Genomic DNA, 19,493 nt, shown 5'->3' with positions numbered 1-19,493 from the left:
GGGAGGAAAAGAACAGATGAGGTACCTAAAGAATAATTTGGTTTTTCTGTTTTTCAGGAATGGGCTTTGGAGACAGAACGAGCACATTTTGTGGCACTCCAGAATTTCTAGCTCCAGAAGTCTTGACTGAAACATCTTACACAAGAGCCGTGGACTGGTGGGGGCTTGGTGTGCTTATATATGAAATGCTGGTTGGAGAGGTAAGCAGTGGTTGATAACGTGTCCTGGGTAGAAAAGGAGAGTCTAACCAAAAAGCTTAGGTACTTTAGGAAAAAAGGAGAACTTAGCTGCCATACCTCTTCATAGCTCCCCACAACTGCATCTGGTGTTTTTGGTGCCTGCTGTGGTCTTTGCATAGGATGCCAAGAAGAGAGCAAGCCAGTTTGGCAGGGTATAGGCAGCAGAACCAATGGAAAAGCCCTCATCAAAAATTAACACTAGCTGTCCTCCAAATCAGAAAGTCAACTTTAAGACAAAAAACTCACAAAGTAATTATTTTCTGTCTTTTATAGATTACACTTCTTAGAATTTCAAGTAAAATTTCTGGAGAAAACAAATGTACACATAGAAACTCTGGCTATTTCTAAGTGCTAGATATCCCAAATATGTCAAATCGTAGAATCCCAATACCCTGTTGTGTCATACATTTTATTTTAAAGTTGGCTAGGTGGACTTTTCTGTAATGGTTCTTTAGTTCCTGTCTGTGGGGTTTGGAGTAATTTTAAAAAAACTGATCCATTTCTGAAATGCAGTCCATCCCACTTCCCTCCTGATCAATTCCATGTTTGATTCATTTGTCCATTCTCATGTACTAATAGACCAGCTCTATGACTGTGCAGCCTACTGCTTATCATAGTCCAGAGAAGAGTCATTCTTCATTCACTTAGTATTAGGTGTGATTAGTCAATCAGTAAGCATTTACTAAGTGTCTACTGTGTGGCAGGCACTGTGCTAAAAAAAGACAAGACAGGTGCTGCCCTTAAGGAACTCATAACCTAATGGAGGAGACAACAAATATATATATATATATATATATATATATATATATATATATATATATATATATATATAAACAAACTATATGCCAGATAAATAGGAAATAATTAAGAGAGAGAAGGCACTTGAATTGAGGGGGATTGGGAAAGGCTAGCTATAGAAGATAGGATTATAGGTGGGATTTATAGGAAGCCAGGGAAGGCACTAGTAGGAACAGAGGAGGGAGAATATTCCAGGCCTAGGGGACAGTCAGAGAAAATGCCCAGAGGCAAGAGATGGAGGGTCTTGCTCAAGGAACATCCTGGAAGCCAGTGTCACTGGATTGAAAAGACACCTCGGGAGTAAGACATCTAAGACTGGACAGGAGGGGGCCAGGTGATGAAGGGCTTTGAATTCCAAACAAAGCATATGATCCTGAACACCTAGTGAAGTTTATTGGTTGGGGGGCGGTGCGGGGTGACCATGGTCAGACCTTTGTTTTTGCTAAAATCACTTTAGTGGCCAAATGGAAGGTGAGATGGAGTGGGGAGAAACTAGAGAGAGTCACACCCATTAGCAGGCTATTGCAGTAATCCAGACATGAGTGATGAGGGCCTGCATCTGCACCAGGTGGATGGCAGTGTCAGAGAAGAGAAGGAGGTATATTTGAGAGATGTTGCAGAGTTGAAACTGACAGGCTTTGGCAACAGCGTGGACCTGGGGGTGAGAGATAGTGAGGAGTTGGGGAGGACTCCAAGCTTGTAGGCCTGAGGGACTGGGAGGATGGTGAGCTACAATAATAGAGAATATTGGGGGTAGAGGAAGATTTTAAAGGGTTGTCTACTGGACATCCAGTCCACAGTGTCTGAAAAGCAGTTGGAGATGTGAGATTGGAGAATTGTCAGCATAGAATTCTTTAGTGATTACATATCTCATTTAGGAGGCTCTATTCATGTTCCAGGGCTTACTTAAATTAAGTAAATATTTATTTCTACTATGTACAAGGTCAAAAAAAATCTAAACTTCCAGCATTCTACTGAGGAGATACATTTTTCATAAGTAAATACAGTACAATTACTTTCAAAAGTAAATACAAGACAAATTATATAGAAGATAATTCTAAAAGGGAGAGACTGCTAATCACTGCAGAGAAGAGGGGCAGGAAGGAGTAAGAGAAGGCCTTTTGTAGAACGTGTTACTTTCTTTGTAGGATTTGCTTGGAAAGGAGCTAGGGGCTTTGTAAGGGGAGATTGAAAAGTGAGTGCATTTGAGACTTGAAAAAGCAGTGTGCCTTGTACAGAGGCATGGGGGGAGGGGGAGGGTGTCCTCTATGGAGAATAGCTAGAGTGGTGGGCCAGTTCAAATAGAATGGAAAGTATGTGAAGAGAAGTAATGAGAAATAGTGATGGAAAAATGAATGGGACCCAGATGTAGAGAGCTTTAAATTTGCCAGGCTGAGAATTGTGTTTCATCCTGAAAGGTCACTGGGGGTGGGTGACATGGTCAGAACTGTATTTTAGCAATATTCACTTGGAATTTGAATATAAGGTGGATTCAGGGGGGGTGGGGGACTGAGCTAATCGAGACAAGAAGTAATAAAGGCCTTAACTTAAAGGAAAGGGAAGAGTGCAAAAGCTGTCCAGGATGTTCAGCACACCTTGGCAAGTGATTAGCTGTGAGGGTTAAGGGAGAGGGATGTGTCCTATGGTGATTCCAAGGTTGAAACCTTGAATGACTAGAAGAATGCTGACTGGTACCATCAACCAGAGGTGGAGGAATGATCCTGTACCTGGTTCTCCCTTGACTTGAGGGACTTTGGAAGAAAATTAGTTATGTTTTAGACATGTAGAATTTGTGAGCTGCCTGCATGACGTTCATGTAGAGGTGGCCAACAGATAGAGGACTGGAATCCTAGAGAGAGAGGTTTGGGAGTGATGTGCATAGGGATGCTGATGGAACCCATAAGAGCTAATGAGCTCACCAAGACAGACTCCCTTTTGTAGGCAGAAGAAGGATGAGCCAATAAAGAGAGTGAGACAAAAGAGTGCAATGTCATGGTAGCCAAGAGAGGAAATCTTGCAAGAGGAATGAATAATCAGCAGTGTCGGTAACTGGCAAAAAACCAAATAAAATGAGGCCTCACAAAAGGCCATTGGGTTCAGCTGTTGAGATTGTTGATTACCTTGAAGAAATTTCATTCAAAGGGTAGGGCCAGAAGCCAGATTTAAAGGAATTGAGAAGGGAGTAGGAAGTAAGGAAACCTTTGGGCAGCAAAAGAGGGCAAGAATTAGTAACTTGGCCTAATGGCAAGGGCAAGTGAGATTTTGTTAGGATCCAGGAAGAGCTAGCATAGGCCTAAAGCTTTTGGAAAGGGACCTCAAAAGGTCATGTTGTCCAGGCAATCCACAGGTACATATTAAACTGATACTATATTCTAGGCACTGTACTAAGTACAGTCAAGAAAGGTTCAGATTGAAGATGGCGGCTGGAAAGCAGGGACTAGTGTGAGCTCCCTGCCAAGTCTCTCCAAAAACCTATAAAAAATGGCTCTGAACCAATTCTAGAATGGCAGAACCCACAAAACAGCAGAGGGAAGCAGGGCTCCAGCCCAGGACAGCCTGGATGGTCTCTGGGTGAGGCCTATCCCACATGGAGCTGGGAGCTGGGAGCGGAGGGGAGCAGAGCCCAGTGTGAGCAGTGCGGACCAACCAGACCAGGAGCCGGTGGAATGTGCCCTACCACCCTGAATCAGTGAGCTTGCGGCAGTTAACAGACTTCTCAACCCACAAACACCAAAGACATCGGAGAAGATTAGTGGGAAAAGCTGCTGGAGTGGAAGGAGTTCATGGTTTGGCTACCAGCCCTGGGGGCAGCGGAGGTGGGGCAGCTACAGCTGCAGTTGCTTCCGGCCCCAGGCCCACCTGGTGGGAGGAATTAAGTGGCGGATCAGAGCAGGAGTGCACAGCCTGCTGAAGATTTAAGCCCAGTCCGGGTTGGGGGTTCTTGGGGAAGGAGCAGTACTGGTGTGGCAGAGCTGGCACATCCCCCCCCAAACGTGGAACATAGAACTCTTTAGTCTACAAGCAATCATACCCCACTGAAAAACTCAAGGGTCAAGTTAGTTGGTTGGAAATATGGCCAGGCAGCAAAAACGCACCCAGATTCCGTCTCAGATTTTGTATTTTTTCTTTGGTGACAAAGAAGACCAAAACATACAGACAGAAGAAGTTAACAAAGTCAAAGAGCCTACAACAGAAACCTCCAAGAAAAACATGAACTGGTCCCAGGCCATGGAAGAGCTCAAAAAGGATTTGGAAAAGCAAGTTAGAGAAGTAGAGGAAAAATTGGGAAGAGAAATGAGAGTGATGCGAGAAAACCATGAAAAACAAGTCAATGACTTGCTAAAGGAGACCCAAAAAAATACTGAAAAATACACTGAAGAAAACAACACTTTAAAAAATAGACTAACTCAAATGGCAAAAGAGCTCCAAAAAGCCAATGAGGGGAAGAATGCCTTGAAAGGCAGAATTAGACAAATGGAAAAGGAGGTCCAAAAGACCACTGAAGAAAATACTACCTTAAAAATGAGACTGGAGCAAGTGGAAGCTAGTGACTTGATGAGAAATCAAGATATTATAAAACAGAACCAAAGGAATGAAAAAATGGAAGACAATGTGAAATATCTCATTGGAAAAACCACTGACCTGGAAAATAGACCAAGGAGAGATAATTTAAAAATTATTGGACTACCTGAAAGCCATGATCAAAAAAAGAGCCTAGATATTATCTTTCAAGAAATTATCAAGGAGAACTGCCCTGATACTCTAGAGCCACAGGGCAAAATAGAAATTGAAAGAATCCATTGATCGCCTCCTCAAATAGATCCCAAAAAGAAATCTCCTAGGAATATTGTCGCCAAATTCCAGAGCTCCCAGATCAAGGAGGAAATACTGCAAGCAGCCAGAAAGAAACAATTTGAGTATTGTGGAAACACAATACTCTACATTAAGAAATCGAAGGGCTTGGAATACGATATTCCGGAGGTCAGTGGAGCTAGGATTAAAACCTAGAATCACCTACCCAGCAAAACTGAGTATCATGCTCCAAGGCAAAATACAGATTTTCAATAAAATAGAGGACTTTAAAGCTTTCTCAGTGAAAAGACCAGAACTGAATAGAAAATTTGACTTTCAAACACAAGAATCAAGAGAAGCATGAAAAGGAAGGTAAACAAGAAAAAGAAATTGCAAGGGACTTACTAAAGTTGAACTGTTTTGTTTACATTCCTACATGGAAAGATGATGTGTATGATTCATGAGACCTCAGTATTAGGGTAGCTGAAGGGAATATGCATACGTATATGTTTATGTATATATATGGGTGAATGTGTATGTATGTATATATCTATGTGTGTGTGTGTGTGTGTGTATATATATATACATATAAATAAAAGAGAGAGAGAGAGCAGACACAGGGTGAGTTGAAGATGAAGGGAAGATATCTAAAAGAAATAAAATCAAATTAAGGGATGAGAGAGGAACATACTGAGAGAAGGAGATAGGGAGAGATAGAATGGGGTGGATTATCTCCCATAAAGGTGGCAAGAGGAAGCAGTTCTGTGGGAGGAGGGGAGAGGGCAGGTGAGGGGGAATGAGTGAACATTGCTCTCATCAGATTTGGCCTAAGGAGGGAATACCATACATACCCAATTGGGTAATCTTACCCCACAGGAAAGAAGAGGGGAATGGGGGGGGATGATGGAGGGGAGGGCAGATGGGGGTGGAGGTAGTCAAAAACAAACACTTTCGAAAGGGGACAGGGTCAAGGAAGAAAATTCAATAAAGCGGGATGGGTTGGGAAGGAGCAAAATATAGTTAGTCTTTCACAACATGAGTATTGTGGAAGGGTTATACATAATGATACACATGTGGCCTATGTTGAATTGCTTGACTTCTTAGGGAGGGTGGGTGGGAAGGGAAGAGGGGAGAGAATTTGGAACTCAGAGTTTTAAAAACAGATGTTCAAAAACAAAAAAAAATAGTTTTTGCCTGCAACTAGAAAATAAGATACACAAGCGATGGGGCATAGAAATTTATCTTTCCCTACAAGAAAGGAAGGGAAAAGGGGATGGGAGGGGAGTGGGGTGATAGAGGGGAGGGCTGACTGGGGAACAGGGCAACCAGAATATATGCCATCTTGGAGTGGCGGGGAGGGTAGAAATGGGGAGAAAATTTGTAATTCAAACTCTCGTGAAAATCAATGCTGAAAACTAAATATGTTAAATAAATAAATTTAAATTAAAAAAAAAGGTTCAGATTGAGGAGAGGCCATTAGTTTGGACAGTTGGAATTGTTGTTTAATTCTGGAAAGAACAGTTTCTGTTAAGTGAGATTGGGATACTGCCAGGAGAGGGTTTGGATGAGAGCAAATGGATACTGAGTATAGACAGCATCACAGAGCTTGAGTAAGAAAGGGACGATGAGAATCCTAAGAGCTAATGAACTTTTAAGGGTAGAGGAGAGTCAGGTATGTTTATAGGTAACAAGGAAAGAACTAGTAGATAAGGAGAGGCTGAAGATTAGAGAGGCGAGATGATATTGGGGACATTGTGTCTGCTGGGGAAGGCAGAAAGGATGGAATAAAGGGTACATGTAACAGAAAGCCCATCTCTTCCCCAGAAACTGGAGTTAAGATAGGAAAAGAGGAGTTGCTAGGGAGGAGGAGGGAAGAGGAAGCCCATAGCAAATGATTTTTCTAATCGATGTCAAGGTCTTCAGCTGAGAGAAGGGTGAGAGATTGCTGTGGAGGCTTGAGAAGAGAAGAGACAGTATAGATGTTATGGTGAGAGGGGTAGACAATTAGGGAAGAGGTGTGAAAAGCTTGCCTTGTTGCAGTGAGGAGCCACTTGAGATTAGATAACATGAATGTATAATGGACCCAGTCAGCACAGTCGCATGATTTCTTATGTCTCTGTTCAGCAGCATATGATTTGAAGAAGAAAGCATGGTTGATGAGAGTATGGGGTGACAAAGCATGACCAGTGATAGGACAAAAAAGCAAGAGATTTGAGAGGCTAAGACAGATGTTGAGAGATAAACTATCACACACTAAGTGGTTGAGATTGGGAAGGCAGGAAAGTATAGCCAGAGCCAGGGACATTAGCCTAGCAAATGACTGAGGAGTAAAGGGAATGGAGATCACACTGAAGACATTAAAAAAAAGTTTTAGGGGAAGAATAAAGTATAGAACAATAGGGGATCATAATTGTATAAAGAAATTTCATGGAAGTCGAGCACTTGTGGGTGTTGACAAGATCATTGGTGTTACCATCCCCCTGACTATCCCTGAAATGGCATGGAAGAGGTCATAGTAGTTGAATAGATTGAAAAATGGAATTGAAGGTGTTTGAAGGAACATAATAATAGAGGTCAGGAGTTGGGAGTAACAAGGGAGGGTATGAGACAGGAAATGAAGTTCATTGAAAAAGTAGGAATAGATAGTGTCTGAGTACAGCCTGAAGCATACAATTTTTTTCACTTTTTTTAAGTTTTTTTTTTTAGTTCAAGTTTTCTTCCACAAAATGAGTAATAAGGAATCATGCTTTTCATGATTGCACATGTATAACCTATATCACATTGCTTACCATCTCAGGGAGGGAAGAGGGAGGAGGGAAAGGAGAGAGGGATAGAATTTGGAAGTCAGAACTTTAAAAAAATGTTTCAAATGTTTACATGTATTTGGGGGGAGTGAATAAAACGTTGCCAAAAGAAAAGGGAGGACTACTGTCCTATTGGTTTTATAGATAACAGTCACCAGAATCTGGAACATGTGAAGAATTTTGGATAAAGTGAACCTCAAAAGAAGAGAGGTTACTGAGTGATTAGATATAAATAGAAAGCCTGAAAGTGGCAATGAGGAGCAAGAAGTATTCCAATTCCTTCATTTTACAGATGAGCAAACTGTATAGGCAGGTCAGGGAAGGAGAAGGAGAAGAGATGGAACATAGAAAAAAATGAGGGATCATATTGGGGGAAGGGCAAGCTCCCATGGAGGACAGGAGGGCATGGGAGCAAGAGTATACTTGGAAGAGGGACAGAAGGTTAAGAATATCAAGGAAATTAATGGGAGGGGAAAGTGGAAGGGAAGGAAGCCTGGCTGAACCGAAGTTATTAAAACTGTTTGGTACTGTGCAAGAAGTAGAGAGGCCGATCAACAGAACAGAGAAGGTATACCATATACAGAAGCAAGTGAGCATAGTAGCCTAGTGTTTGAAAGACTCAAAGATTGCAACCACTAAGGCAAGAACTTACCATTCAGTAAAAAGTGTTGTGAGAACTGAAAAGCAATATGGCAGAAAGGAGCTGTAGACCAACATACCTCACACCGTATACAAAGACAAGCTCCATATGGATATGTGATTTAGGTATAAAGCATGAGAGCACAAGTGAATTAGAGGAGCAGGAAGAAAATGCCTGTCAGATCTGTGGTTGGGGGAAGAGCTCATGACCAAACAAGATTGGAAGGTTCACAGGAGGTAAAATGGACAATTTTGATTACGTAAGATTTGTAGAAAATTGGTAGAAACAAAACCAGTGCAGCCGAAGTTAGAAGTAGAAAATAGAGGAAAAATCATTGCAGCAAGTTTCTTTGATAAAGCTTTCATATATAGGGAACTGATTCAGATTTTTAAGAATAAGACCCATCCCCTCACCCTCATTGGTCAGAGGATATAAATAGAGAGTTTTCAGAGGAAGAAATCCAAGCTGTCAGCAGCCATAAGAAAGAAATACTCTAAATCCTCATGATTAGAGAAACGCAAATTAAAACAACTCTGAGGTACTACCCCACACCCATCAGATTGGCAGTATTGACAAAAAGGGAAAATAAATGCTAGAGGGGTTGTGAGAAAACAGGCGTTTTAGTGTACTCTTGGTAGAGTGTCTTAGAACTGTACTCCAAAAGCTTTCAAACTGTGCTGTGTGTGACACAGTGATACTGCTAAGTCTGTACGCCCAAAGAGACTAAAGGAATAGGAAAAGGATCCATATATATGAAATTATTTATAGAGTTCTTTTCTTGGTGGCAAAGAATTGGAAACTGAGAGGATACCCATCAGTTGGGGAGTGGCTGAACAGTTATATGTATTATTTTATAAGAAATAAAGAAAAAATAAGAAAAAAAATTTAAAAAAGAAATGATAAAAGTGAGTAGCTTTAGAAAAACCTAGGAAGACCTGTATCAATTAATACAAATTGAAATGAGCAGACCCAGGCGAACAGTTTAATAATAATTTATACAATTTAATAACTGTAAAGTAAATATAACTATAAAAACTTTGAAAGTCTTAGGAACTCTGATCAACACAAACCAACAGTTCGAGAGAACTCATGATGAACATGCTATCCACCTCCAGATAGAGAGCTAATGGACTCAGTATAGATTGAACCTTTTTTTTTTTTTGGATGTGGCTAATGAGGGAACTTTGCTTTACTTGAGTACATATTTGTAACACACTTGTTTAATAAGACTTAATAAGTGCCTTCTATGTGCCAAGCACTTTATCAGTATTGTCTTATTTGATCTTCACAACATCCTTGGAAGGTTCGTGCTGTTATCCCCATTTTACAGTTGAGCTGAGGCAAACAGAGGATGAGTGTTTGCCCAGGGTCACACAGCTAGTAAATGTCTAAGGCCAGGTTTGAACTCAAGTCTTCCTCACTCCAGGCCTAGCACTTTGTCCACTTGCCACCTAGCTTCCATAGGTGGGAAGGAGAGAATTTGGAACCGAAAATAAAATCAAAATTTTTTGAAAAGGGTACCCATGGAGAGATTACCTTAGAAAGGATAAGGTCTTTTCATTAAGGCAGGAACAAAAACAGGAGAGAATAGAGAATGAAGAAGGATTCTGATGTGTGAAGTAGGAAAGGAGGAGGGAAGTTGCAATTCAAGGCCTCTATTTTCTGAATTAAAGAGTCAAGAAGCATTTGTTAAGTAGTCGCTTAACCAGGCACTTAAGCAGTGAGGACCATAAGAAAGGTAAGAAATGGTCCCTGCTCTCAAAAAGCTCACATGTTGGGAGATATGTAAGTAACTGGATGGAAGCTGTGTAGAGTAGATGGGTGCCATCATCTGAGGAGCAGCAAGAGAACCTGGAAGGAGCCCCTGCAGAGGGTGGAATTTGAGCTGAACATTGAAGGAAGCCAAGGAACCAGAGAGAGAGAGAGGAGAAGAAAGAGGGTTCCAGGCTTGGGGAAAGTATTAAAACAGAGAATCTGAGGACTAGGGGCAGGCTTTAATGTCAAATGTTTAATGACTTTGTATTTGATCCTGGGTTAAATAGGAAACATTGAAGTTTGAGTAGAGGTCACATGGTCACAACTGCCTTTTAGGAAAATCATTTTGGCAGCTTTGTGGAGGATGCATAATCCTCGGCTAGAAGAAAGGTCAGAGTTTAGAATAGCTTCTGCTGAGGATGTAATAGAAAATTGATCAGGGAAGAATAAAGGATCACAGTGCAGCAGTGAGGGCTCAGTACAATTGGATAAAAGAGTTTTGCATTGAGCCCAGTTGATATGGTTGTATGACTCTCTGGAAAGCCTAGAGTCAAGAAGACCTGAGTCCAAATCCAGCCTTTATGAAAGTATTTTACTCTCCTAACTGCAAGAATTTCTTTTAATATCATGCCATAAGTATAGTAAGTTATTATATTTTCTTATACTTTTCAGTCAATTTTGTAACTACAGATATAATCTGCTTTAAAACATGGTTTGTAAAAGCTACTGTTCTTAAGTCTTTATCAGAGATGTCCTGGATGTGTTTGTAGATTATTCTAAAGATTGTATAGAAATAAAAAAGTAGATATGTGACTCATTAGTTTTTTACATTTTCTTGGTTGCTTTTTTTAATGATGAGATACATGAATTTTTAAAATAAATTTTTATTTTAATCAATCAAAATCTACCTTTTTTCCACCCACCTCTCACCACCCCCTTTGAGAATGAAAAAGAAAAAAGTGTGTGTGTGTGTTTCACTCTGCATTCTGAGTTTATCACCTCTTAATCATGACCAGGAGGGTAAGATTCTTTTATCATGGGTCCTGGAATCCCATTGCACTGATTAGAGTGTTTGTCTTTGCAATATTGCTGTCATTGTGTAAGTTCTTATTCTGATGTCCAAGTATATAAGTGTTCTTAGGTTTCCCTGAAACTGTCCTCTTCATTTCTTTTTCTTTTTAGCTTATATTTTTTTAATTACTTTTTTTACTGTTTATTTTTCATTTTCAGTATTCACTTCCATAATATTTTGAGTTTAAATTTTCTCCCCCTCCCCAAGAAGTCATGCAATCTGATATAGGCTATACTTATACATTCATATTAAACATTTTCACATTAGTCATGATCTGAAGAAGAATTAGAACTAATAGGAAGAACCATGTGAGAGAAAAAACAAAACAAGAAAAGAAAAAGAGAGCAAATAATCTGCTTCTGTCTGCATTCAGACTCCAAAGTCTCTCTGGATGTGGACAGCATCTTCCATTGAGTCTTTTGGAGTTGTCTTAGATCCTTGCATGGCTGAGAAGAGTTCAGTCTGTCAAAGTCAGTCATCATATATTGTGGCTGTTACTGTGTACAGTGTTCTCCTGGTTCTCATTTCACTCAGCATCAGTTCATATAAGTTTTTCCAGGTTTTTCTGAAGTCCTCCTACTCATCACTTCTTATAGCACAATAGTATTCCATTACATTCATATACCGCAACTTGTTCAGCCATTCCCCAACTGATGGACATCCCCTCAATTTCCAATTCTTGGCCACCACAAAAAGAACTGCTATAAATATTTTTGTATATATGGGTCCTTTTCCCATTTTTATGATCTCTTTGAGATACAGAGCTAGAAGTGGTATTGCTGGCTCAAAGGGCATGCACAGTTTCATAGCCCTTTGGGCACAGTTCCATATTGCGCTCCAGAATGGTTGGATCAGTTCACAACGCCACCAACAATGCATTAGTGTTCCAGTTTTCCCACATCTTCTCCAGCATTTATAATTTTCCTGTTTTGTCATGTTAGCTAATCTGATAGGTGTGATGTGGTACCTCAGAGTTGTTTTGATATGCATTTCTCTAATCAATAGTTATTTGTAGCATTTTTTCCATATTGACTGTAGATAGCTTTATTTTCTTCCTCTGTATACTGCCTGTTTATATCCTTTGACCATTTATCAATTGGGGAATAACTTGTATTCTTATAAATTTGACTCAGTTTTTCTATGTATTTTAGAAATGAGGCCTTCATTGGAGACACTGACTATAAAAATTGTTTCTCAGTTTTCCGCTTCTCTTCTAATCTTGGTTGCATTGGCTTTGTGCAAAAACTTTTCAGTTTAATGTAATCAAAGTCATCTGTTTTGATTTTATAATGTTCTCTATCTCTTGTTTGGTCATAAATTTTTCTCTTCTCCATAGATCCAACAAGTAAACTATTCCTTGCTCTCTTAGTTTGCTTATGATATCAGTTTTTATATCTAAATCATGTACTCATTTTGAATTTATCTTGGTGCAGAGTATAAGATGTTGGTCTGTAGCTAGTTTCTGCCATGCTGTTTTCTAGTTTTTCCAGCAGTTTTTGTTAAACAGTGAGTTCTTATACCAGAAGCTGGAGTATGTGGATTTTTCAAATAGTAGATTACAATAGTCGTTGACTATTGTGTCTTGCATACCTAACCTATTCCACTGATCCACCACTCTGTTTCTTAGCCAGCACCAAGTAGTTTTGATGATTGCTGCTTTATAATACAATTTAATATCTGGTACAGCTATGCCACTTTCCCTTGAATGTCTTTTATTAATTTCCATGATATTCTGGACCTTTTGTTCTTCCAGATGAATTTTGTTATTGTTTTTTCTAGCTCTATAAAATAATTTTTGATAGTTTGATTGGTATGACACTGAATAAGTAAATTAATTTAGGTTGAATTATCATTTTCATTACCCATGAGCAGCTGATATTTTTCGAGTTATTTAGGTATGACTTTATTTGTATGAAAAGTGTTTTGTAATTGTATTCGTATAGCTCCTGGGTTTGTTTTGGCAGGTAGACTTCTAAATATTTTATAATGTCTACAGTAGCTTTAAATGGAATTTCTCTTTCTATCACTTGCTCTTGGACTTTGTTAGGAATGCTGAGGATTTATTTTGGTTTATTTATATCCTGCAACTTTGCTAAATTTGTTTATTATTTCAAATAATTTTTTACTTGATTCTCTAAGTATACCATCATAACATCTGCAAAGAGTGATAACTTAGTTTCTTCTTTGCCTATGCTAATTCAATTTCTTTTTCTTCTCTTATTGCTAAAGCTAACATTTCTAGTACAGTATTGAATAGTGGTGGTGATAATGGACATCCTTGTTTCTCACACTCCTCAATCTTATTAGAAATGCTTCTAGCTTATGCCCATTACATACAGTGCTTGCTTATGGTTTTAAATAAATGCTACTTATCATTTTAAGGAAGCCTCCATTTATTCCTATGCTCTCTAGTGTTTTTAATAGGAAATCAAAATGTCAGATGCTTTTTCTGCATCTATTGAGGTAATCATGTGATTTCCATTAGTTTTGTTGTTGATATGGTCAGTTATGCTGATAGTTTTCCTAATATTGAACCAGCCTTGCATTCCTAACATAAATCCTACCTGATCATAGTTATTATCCTCATGATAAGTTGCTGTAATCTCTTTGCTAATATTTTATTTAAAATTTTTACATCTGTATTCATTAGGGACATTGATCTATAATTTTCTCTCTCTGTTTTGGTTCTTCCTGGTTTAGGTATCAGCACCATATTGGTAGGACTCCTTTGCCTATTTTCCCACGTAGTTTATATAGTATAGGAATTAATTGTTCTTTAAATGTTTGATAGGATTCACTTGTAAATCCATCTGACCCTGGAGATTTTTGCTTAGGGAGTTCATTGATGGCTTGTTCAACTTCTTTTCCTGAAATGGGGTTATTTAAGTATTTTATTCCTCTTCCATCAATCTGGGCACAGTTTATATTTTTGTAAATATTCATCCATTTCACTAAGATCGTCTTCTATATTGGCATACAGTTGGGCAAAATAGCTCCTAATTATTGTTTTGATTTCCTTTTCATTGGTGGCAAACTCACCCTTTTCATTTTTGATGCTGGTGTTTTTTTTTTAATCAAATTAACCAAAAGTTTATCTGTTTTATTGGTTTTTTCATAAAACTAGCTCTTAGTTTTATTTATTAGTTCAATAGTTTTCTGAATTTCAATTTTATTAATCTCTCTTTTGGTTTTTAGAATTTCCAATTTGGGATTTAATTGGGCATTTTTAATTTGTTCTTTTTCTAGCTTTTTCAGTTACATGCCCAATTCATTGATCTCTTCTTTCCCTATTTTATTCATGTAAGCATTTAAAGATATAAAACTTCCCCTAAGAACCCCTTTTACTGCATCCTATAAGTTTTGGTATATTGTTTATTATTGTCATTCTCCTGAAGTTATTGTTTCTGTGATTTGTTGTTTGACCCACTCATTCTTTAGGATTAGGTTATTTAGTTTCCAATTAATTTTTAGTATCTTCCCATGGCCCTTTGTTGTACGTAATTTTTATTGCATCTTGATCTGAAAAGGCTGCATTTAATATTGCTGCTTTTCTGCACTAGATTGTGAGGTTTTTATGCCCATGGTCAGTTTTTGTATAGGTGCCATGTGCCACCAAGAAAAAGGTATATTCCTTTCTATACCCATCCAGTTTTCTCCAGAGGTCTACCAGATCTGACTTTTCTAAAATTCTGTTCATCTCCTTACCTTCTTTCCCCTTCATTTCTTAAAACCTATCATTTCATCACCTTCTGTTCTTCCAACTTAGAGTCTTAAAGAGTTTCCTGAGGGCATTGAAAAATTAAACCCAATGACTAATAAATGTCAGAGGCAGAACTCAAACCCAGATGTACCTACCTGATTCCAAGACTGTTTCACTACTCACCACACCATTGTGCCTGTCTCCATGCAGTCTTGAATATACTGAACAAAGCTAATCTTTCTGAAGTTGTGAATATCTGCTCTTGTGCCTCTCCCTAATAAATTTCCAGCAATGACTATGACTTGTGTTTTCAAGCCTGCTTTTCATAGTTTTGCCCATCATCTATAACTTGTCAGGTAAATAGAGCTGCTTCCCTCTAATTTGCTGTTTTGAATCTGCCTAAATTTAGAAACAAGAAAACCAAGCTTATTAGAATTGTGTATAAAATAAGATTAAATTGGCTTTGAATGTGAAAACATTAGTGGCTCTTTGTCATTGCCTTTTTTCTTACATCCTGGTTGTGCCCCTCTGCACAGGGAAGCCGAGCTCTAGGTAATGGCAGAACTTGTAGTCTTTGAAGTCATTTTAACTTACAAAAAGTTATTTTTTTTCCTAGTCTCCCTTTCCTGGTGATGATGAAGAAGAGGTTTTCGACAGTATTGTAAATGATGAAGTAAGGTATCCACGATTCTTGTCTACAGAAGCCATTTCCATAATGAGAAGGGTAAGAGCCAAACAGTATTCAATAAGTCTCTTAAAACTGATTTGTTTTTAAGAAAACTATTGCAGCATTTAATTTATTTATGCTATCATTACCCCCATACACATACATACTTCATTACAAATAATTAATACCGGACCAAATTCAACATAAGCATATTCCATGTATACTTCCACCAATTCTTGGGATTAGCAGAACTTCAACAGTGGATAAAAAGTTACCAGACTGGGAATTTTGTCCAGATTAAACTGAGCAACTTGCCCTAAATCACAGGATTTGAGAGTTGGAAGGGACCTTGACAGCCATCTAGTCTAACCCACAGAATGTTCACTAGTTCAAGTAGTCACAAATGTACCTTACCATATATAAAATAGTATTCTTACTGAAATGAATCAAGTGAAAATATATTTATGCATATCTAACTTAATAGAGGGTGATAATGCTATCAAGATACCTCTACGTCTGTGACAGAAGAATCATCTGATGGTCCCCTTTCCAGATTACCCACACACACACACACTTAATATGCATGGCCCTATATGTGGCTAGAATTTAGCATTGTCTAAAGAAAGGTTATTCAGTAAAGAGTGAGTCCTTTTTAGAAGGAAGGGAAGCTAAAGACAGTCTCTGGGAATTTTATCATTGAAGGTAGCTAGTTTTAATTTGACAACTTTGCATTTGTCCTGTTAGCTACTGAGAAGAAATCCAGAACGGCGCCTGGGAGCTGGTGAGAAAGATGCAGAGGATGTAAAAAAACACCCATTTTTCCGAGTAAGTAGCAAATTAAAGGGACTGTTAATTCCATTTAGCAAATCACAATAGGAAACTCATGGTGTCTGTTGTTCTTTGTTCTGTGAAACAGCTAATTGATTGGAGTGCTTTGCTGGCCAAGAAGGTAAAGCCACCATTTGTTCCTACCATCAGAGGACGAGAGGATGTGAGTAACTTTGATGATGAATTTACCTCAGAAGCACCTATTCTGACCCCACCTCGGGAACCAAGGATACTTTCAGAAGAGGAGCAAGAAATGTTTCGAGATTTTGACTACATTGCTGATTGGTGTTAACTTCCAAGACACTGTGAAACTAGCAGAATGACTCTGGAGAAGACAGACCTCTTTAGCCGAATAGCAACCCTCCACTTGCTCTCTGTGCCACCAGTAGCTTCTGATTTTTTGAAATCACATGAAGATTTGTTTTAAAGTACTAGTCTAATATCTTTTCTTGAAGAGTGGCCTCTTGCAATGTATTTCCATTTTTAATCTGTGCACTGGAAACAGTTTTATGGGGTTTAAGCTGAATACAGGCCATATAAACATCCTTCACAGGTGGACACACTTGGATCAATGTTGTCTTTTTTTCCTTCCTCTTCTACAGTGGATACCTTTGTCATATGCTTGCCTTAAGTGGAAAGAAGACCAGCTTGGGATCTAGGAAGGATAACCAGTTTACTTCATTCCACTGTGTTTAAGAATAAAAGCTGGGGATGCTAGTGATCTTCAACCTTAACAAGATTCTATCTGAATAAGGCAAATGCTGTTATTTTTTAAGGAATTACTGTAAGATTATCCAGAAGTGTCGCTTGCAGCTTGTGCACATTTTGGTGTTGAGTTTGAAAATAACGGAATGAATTGATGCCTTCTTTTGTAAATTTTCTATATTTATTAGGAGAAAATGTTTTTAATGCCTTATCTTTACCAACCATGTAAGTGCTTCCATAATAATATGGACAAGTTCTCAAAGCTACTTGCCAAACAATTTTTTGTTTGTTAAGCATTGCTGAAACAAACAGAACATCAGCATTTATTAAGAAAGTAAAGAAAGGAGTGCTTTTGGTCAGTCTGAATTGAGATACTGTATTTACTGTACGCATTCCCAAAGCCTAGATGCTCATGGATTTTCAGTCATGACTTTCCAAAATCAATGAACAGATGACCTTTTTAAAAACGACCCACCCTTGATTTAGCATCCTAGTTCTCTTGTATCTGCTGTATTAAGGTAAACGTATCATTTTTACACCATGGGGATTGTCAATTTATACATGCTATGAACATGTATATGTGCAAGTTGTAATCTATTCAATATCCTAGGCTTATTTAATTGTACCACTTTGTTACTTTGGCACAGTGGCCACGCAGACGCCTCCGACTCCAGCATTTACGTGAAGTACATTTGTATACATCTTAGGCCGCTGAATCCAGATTTTATATTGGCAGTTACTGAGGGTAAAAAGCAATATGTTGTAACAGAATGTATAAATATTTTTGATAAAACAGTGTATGTATATTTTATAAACCTATTATAACACTAAAAAACTGTACCTCAAAAGTCTCAAAGAGTAATTTGACCAAATATTTTTATAACACTTGAGATGAGAGGGCCTATTTTGGGTTATCTTAATGTTGCTATAAGAAAGTCACTTTGCCAACTAAGTTTCTATTTGCCTAGAGCCTTTTTCCTTGTCTGTGACCCTTGATATGTTTTCCCTCAATTAGGATTCATACTATAAATCTATCTATATATACATATAGATATCTTGTGATCCTGGCTCAGCCACGTAGGATCGTCATACCTCACCAATAGCAAGCTGTTGGCTAATCTAGACTGAATTAATCATGTAATTGCAATAAGCAAGCTCCCTTCTGAAAGAGAATTCATGTTTAAATCCTATAGGGAAAAATGAAAGCACACGGAGTTACAAAGGCCTAAGCTAAAGATATCTATGAGTGTTTGAAGGACCTTACGGCTCTCCGCTGTCACTTGTGATTCCTCCTCTTCAGAACAGTGTATAACCCAAGATCACTGACATTCCCATTCGAATGCCCTTTGACACTAACCAAATGATAATTATAAGCTCATGATACCATACAAAGAGGAGGGCCAACAAGGGCATGTTGGGTTTATTCCTCAGAATTCCAAATTCTTTCTCACTAGAGAGAGAAACACACTTTCTGAAGTTATTTTACGATGCCAGTTACCGTCATTGGCAGGGGACAGAGGAGGAGCTTAGTGCAGGGCTCTGGGTTTCATTGAAACTGTTCTATAATATAAGACGTGAAATACTTTTGAGGTACAGTCTGCTTACCCTTTCTGGTTCTCAGATACACCCAGAGAGCCATGTCTGAAAAGGCTTTTAGCATTAAACACTGAAGTAGCCTTTTGTAACTACACATTGTACAGAAATCTTTTTTTTAATTGAAGTAAATCACTAAAAAAAATTAGAGGGCAGGGTATGTTCACACAATTAAGCTGAAGAAAGCACTAATTTTCTCTGTAGTTTTTTAAAGTTTATTTTTAGTCAGATTTAAAATTTTAAACTCTAGATTGTAAATATATTTTGCTATACTGTATCTGTAAGTGGCTGCTCAGAGCACTTTGTAAGGAAATTAGGATATTTTAGAATGGTACACTATGCATTCATTAAAATGAGACGTGCCTTTTAACAATGTCATTCTAAAAAAAAATTTGAGTGTTTTGCAGTCATTAATTATCACAAATGCACAAATTAAAGTTTAAATAGATTGTACTTTGTAACTTTGGTTTTAAGTATGATTTTCTTTTAAAGATTTCCTGTGGCTTAGAACATGACACTGAGGCCATGTTGCAGGTTTACTTTATTTTGGGACCATTTGATGTCTCAAGGCTATGGATGAACTACAACCCCTAACCCTGTCCAGCCATATTGCAAATGCACACCCTTGGTCACCAGGGGGATGGGGGGATGGGGGGAGCAGCTTATGTGATGCAGACCACTCCCAGTATTGGAGAGTAAAAAGTAACACCACCACATTAAAGCTGATGTCACCCTGATGATAAATCAGTTAACCTGTCACAAGTGGGAGACAAAACAGTGTCATGGTTCATAATGTAGGCACAGTGTTTACATACGATTCTTTCCTTTGGAGGTCGTAGTGCTTCATTATAAGAACTACATTTGAGTCTCAGTGAATAGGCAGGTGAGTATGAAAGGTTC

At 38.4% G+C, this 19,493-nt stretch overlaps 1 protein-coding gene across 2 annotated transcripts in view; it reads left to right on the top strand.

Moving 5' to 3' along the window:
- PKN2 (protein kinase N2) overlaps positions 1-19,054 on the top strand; it is a 167,852-nt gene extending 148,798 nt beyond the window's left edge. For both annotated transcript variants that reach the window (XM_036754897.1, XM_036754898.1), the window contains exons 19-22: positions 58-200; positions 15,417-15,524; positions 16,212-16,292; positions 16,384-19,054. In XM_036754897.1, the coding sequence (XP_036610792.1) occupies positions 58-200; positions 15,417-15,524; positions 16,212-16,292; positions 16,384-16,587 (536 nt within the window). In that variant the 3' untranslated portion in view covers positions 16,588-19,054. The remainder of the gene's footprint in view (positions 1-57; positions 201-15,416; positions 15,525-16,211; positions 16,293-16,383) is intronic.
- Positions 19,055-19,493: the final 439 nt, after the last annotated feature.

Source organism: Trichosurus vulpecula, chromosome 4 (assembly GCF_011100635.1).
Source record: "Trichosurus vulpecula isolate mTriVul1 chromosome 4, mTriVul1.pri, whole genome shotgun sequence".
NCBI classification, from domain to species: domain Eukaryota; kingdom Metazoa; phylum Chordata; class Mammalia; order Diprotodontia; family Phalangeridae; genus Trichosurus; species Trichosurus vulpecula.
This window is presented reverse-complemented; position numbering and strand designations above follow the sequence as displayed.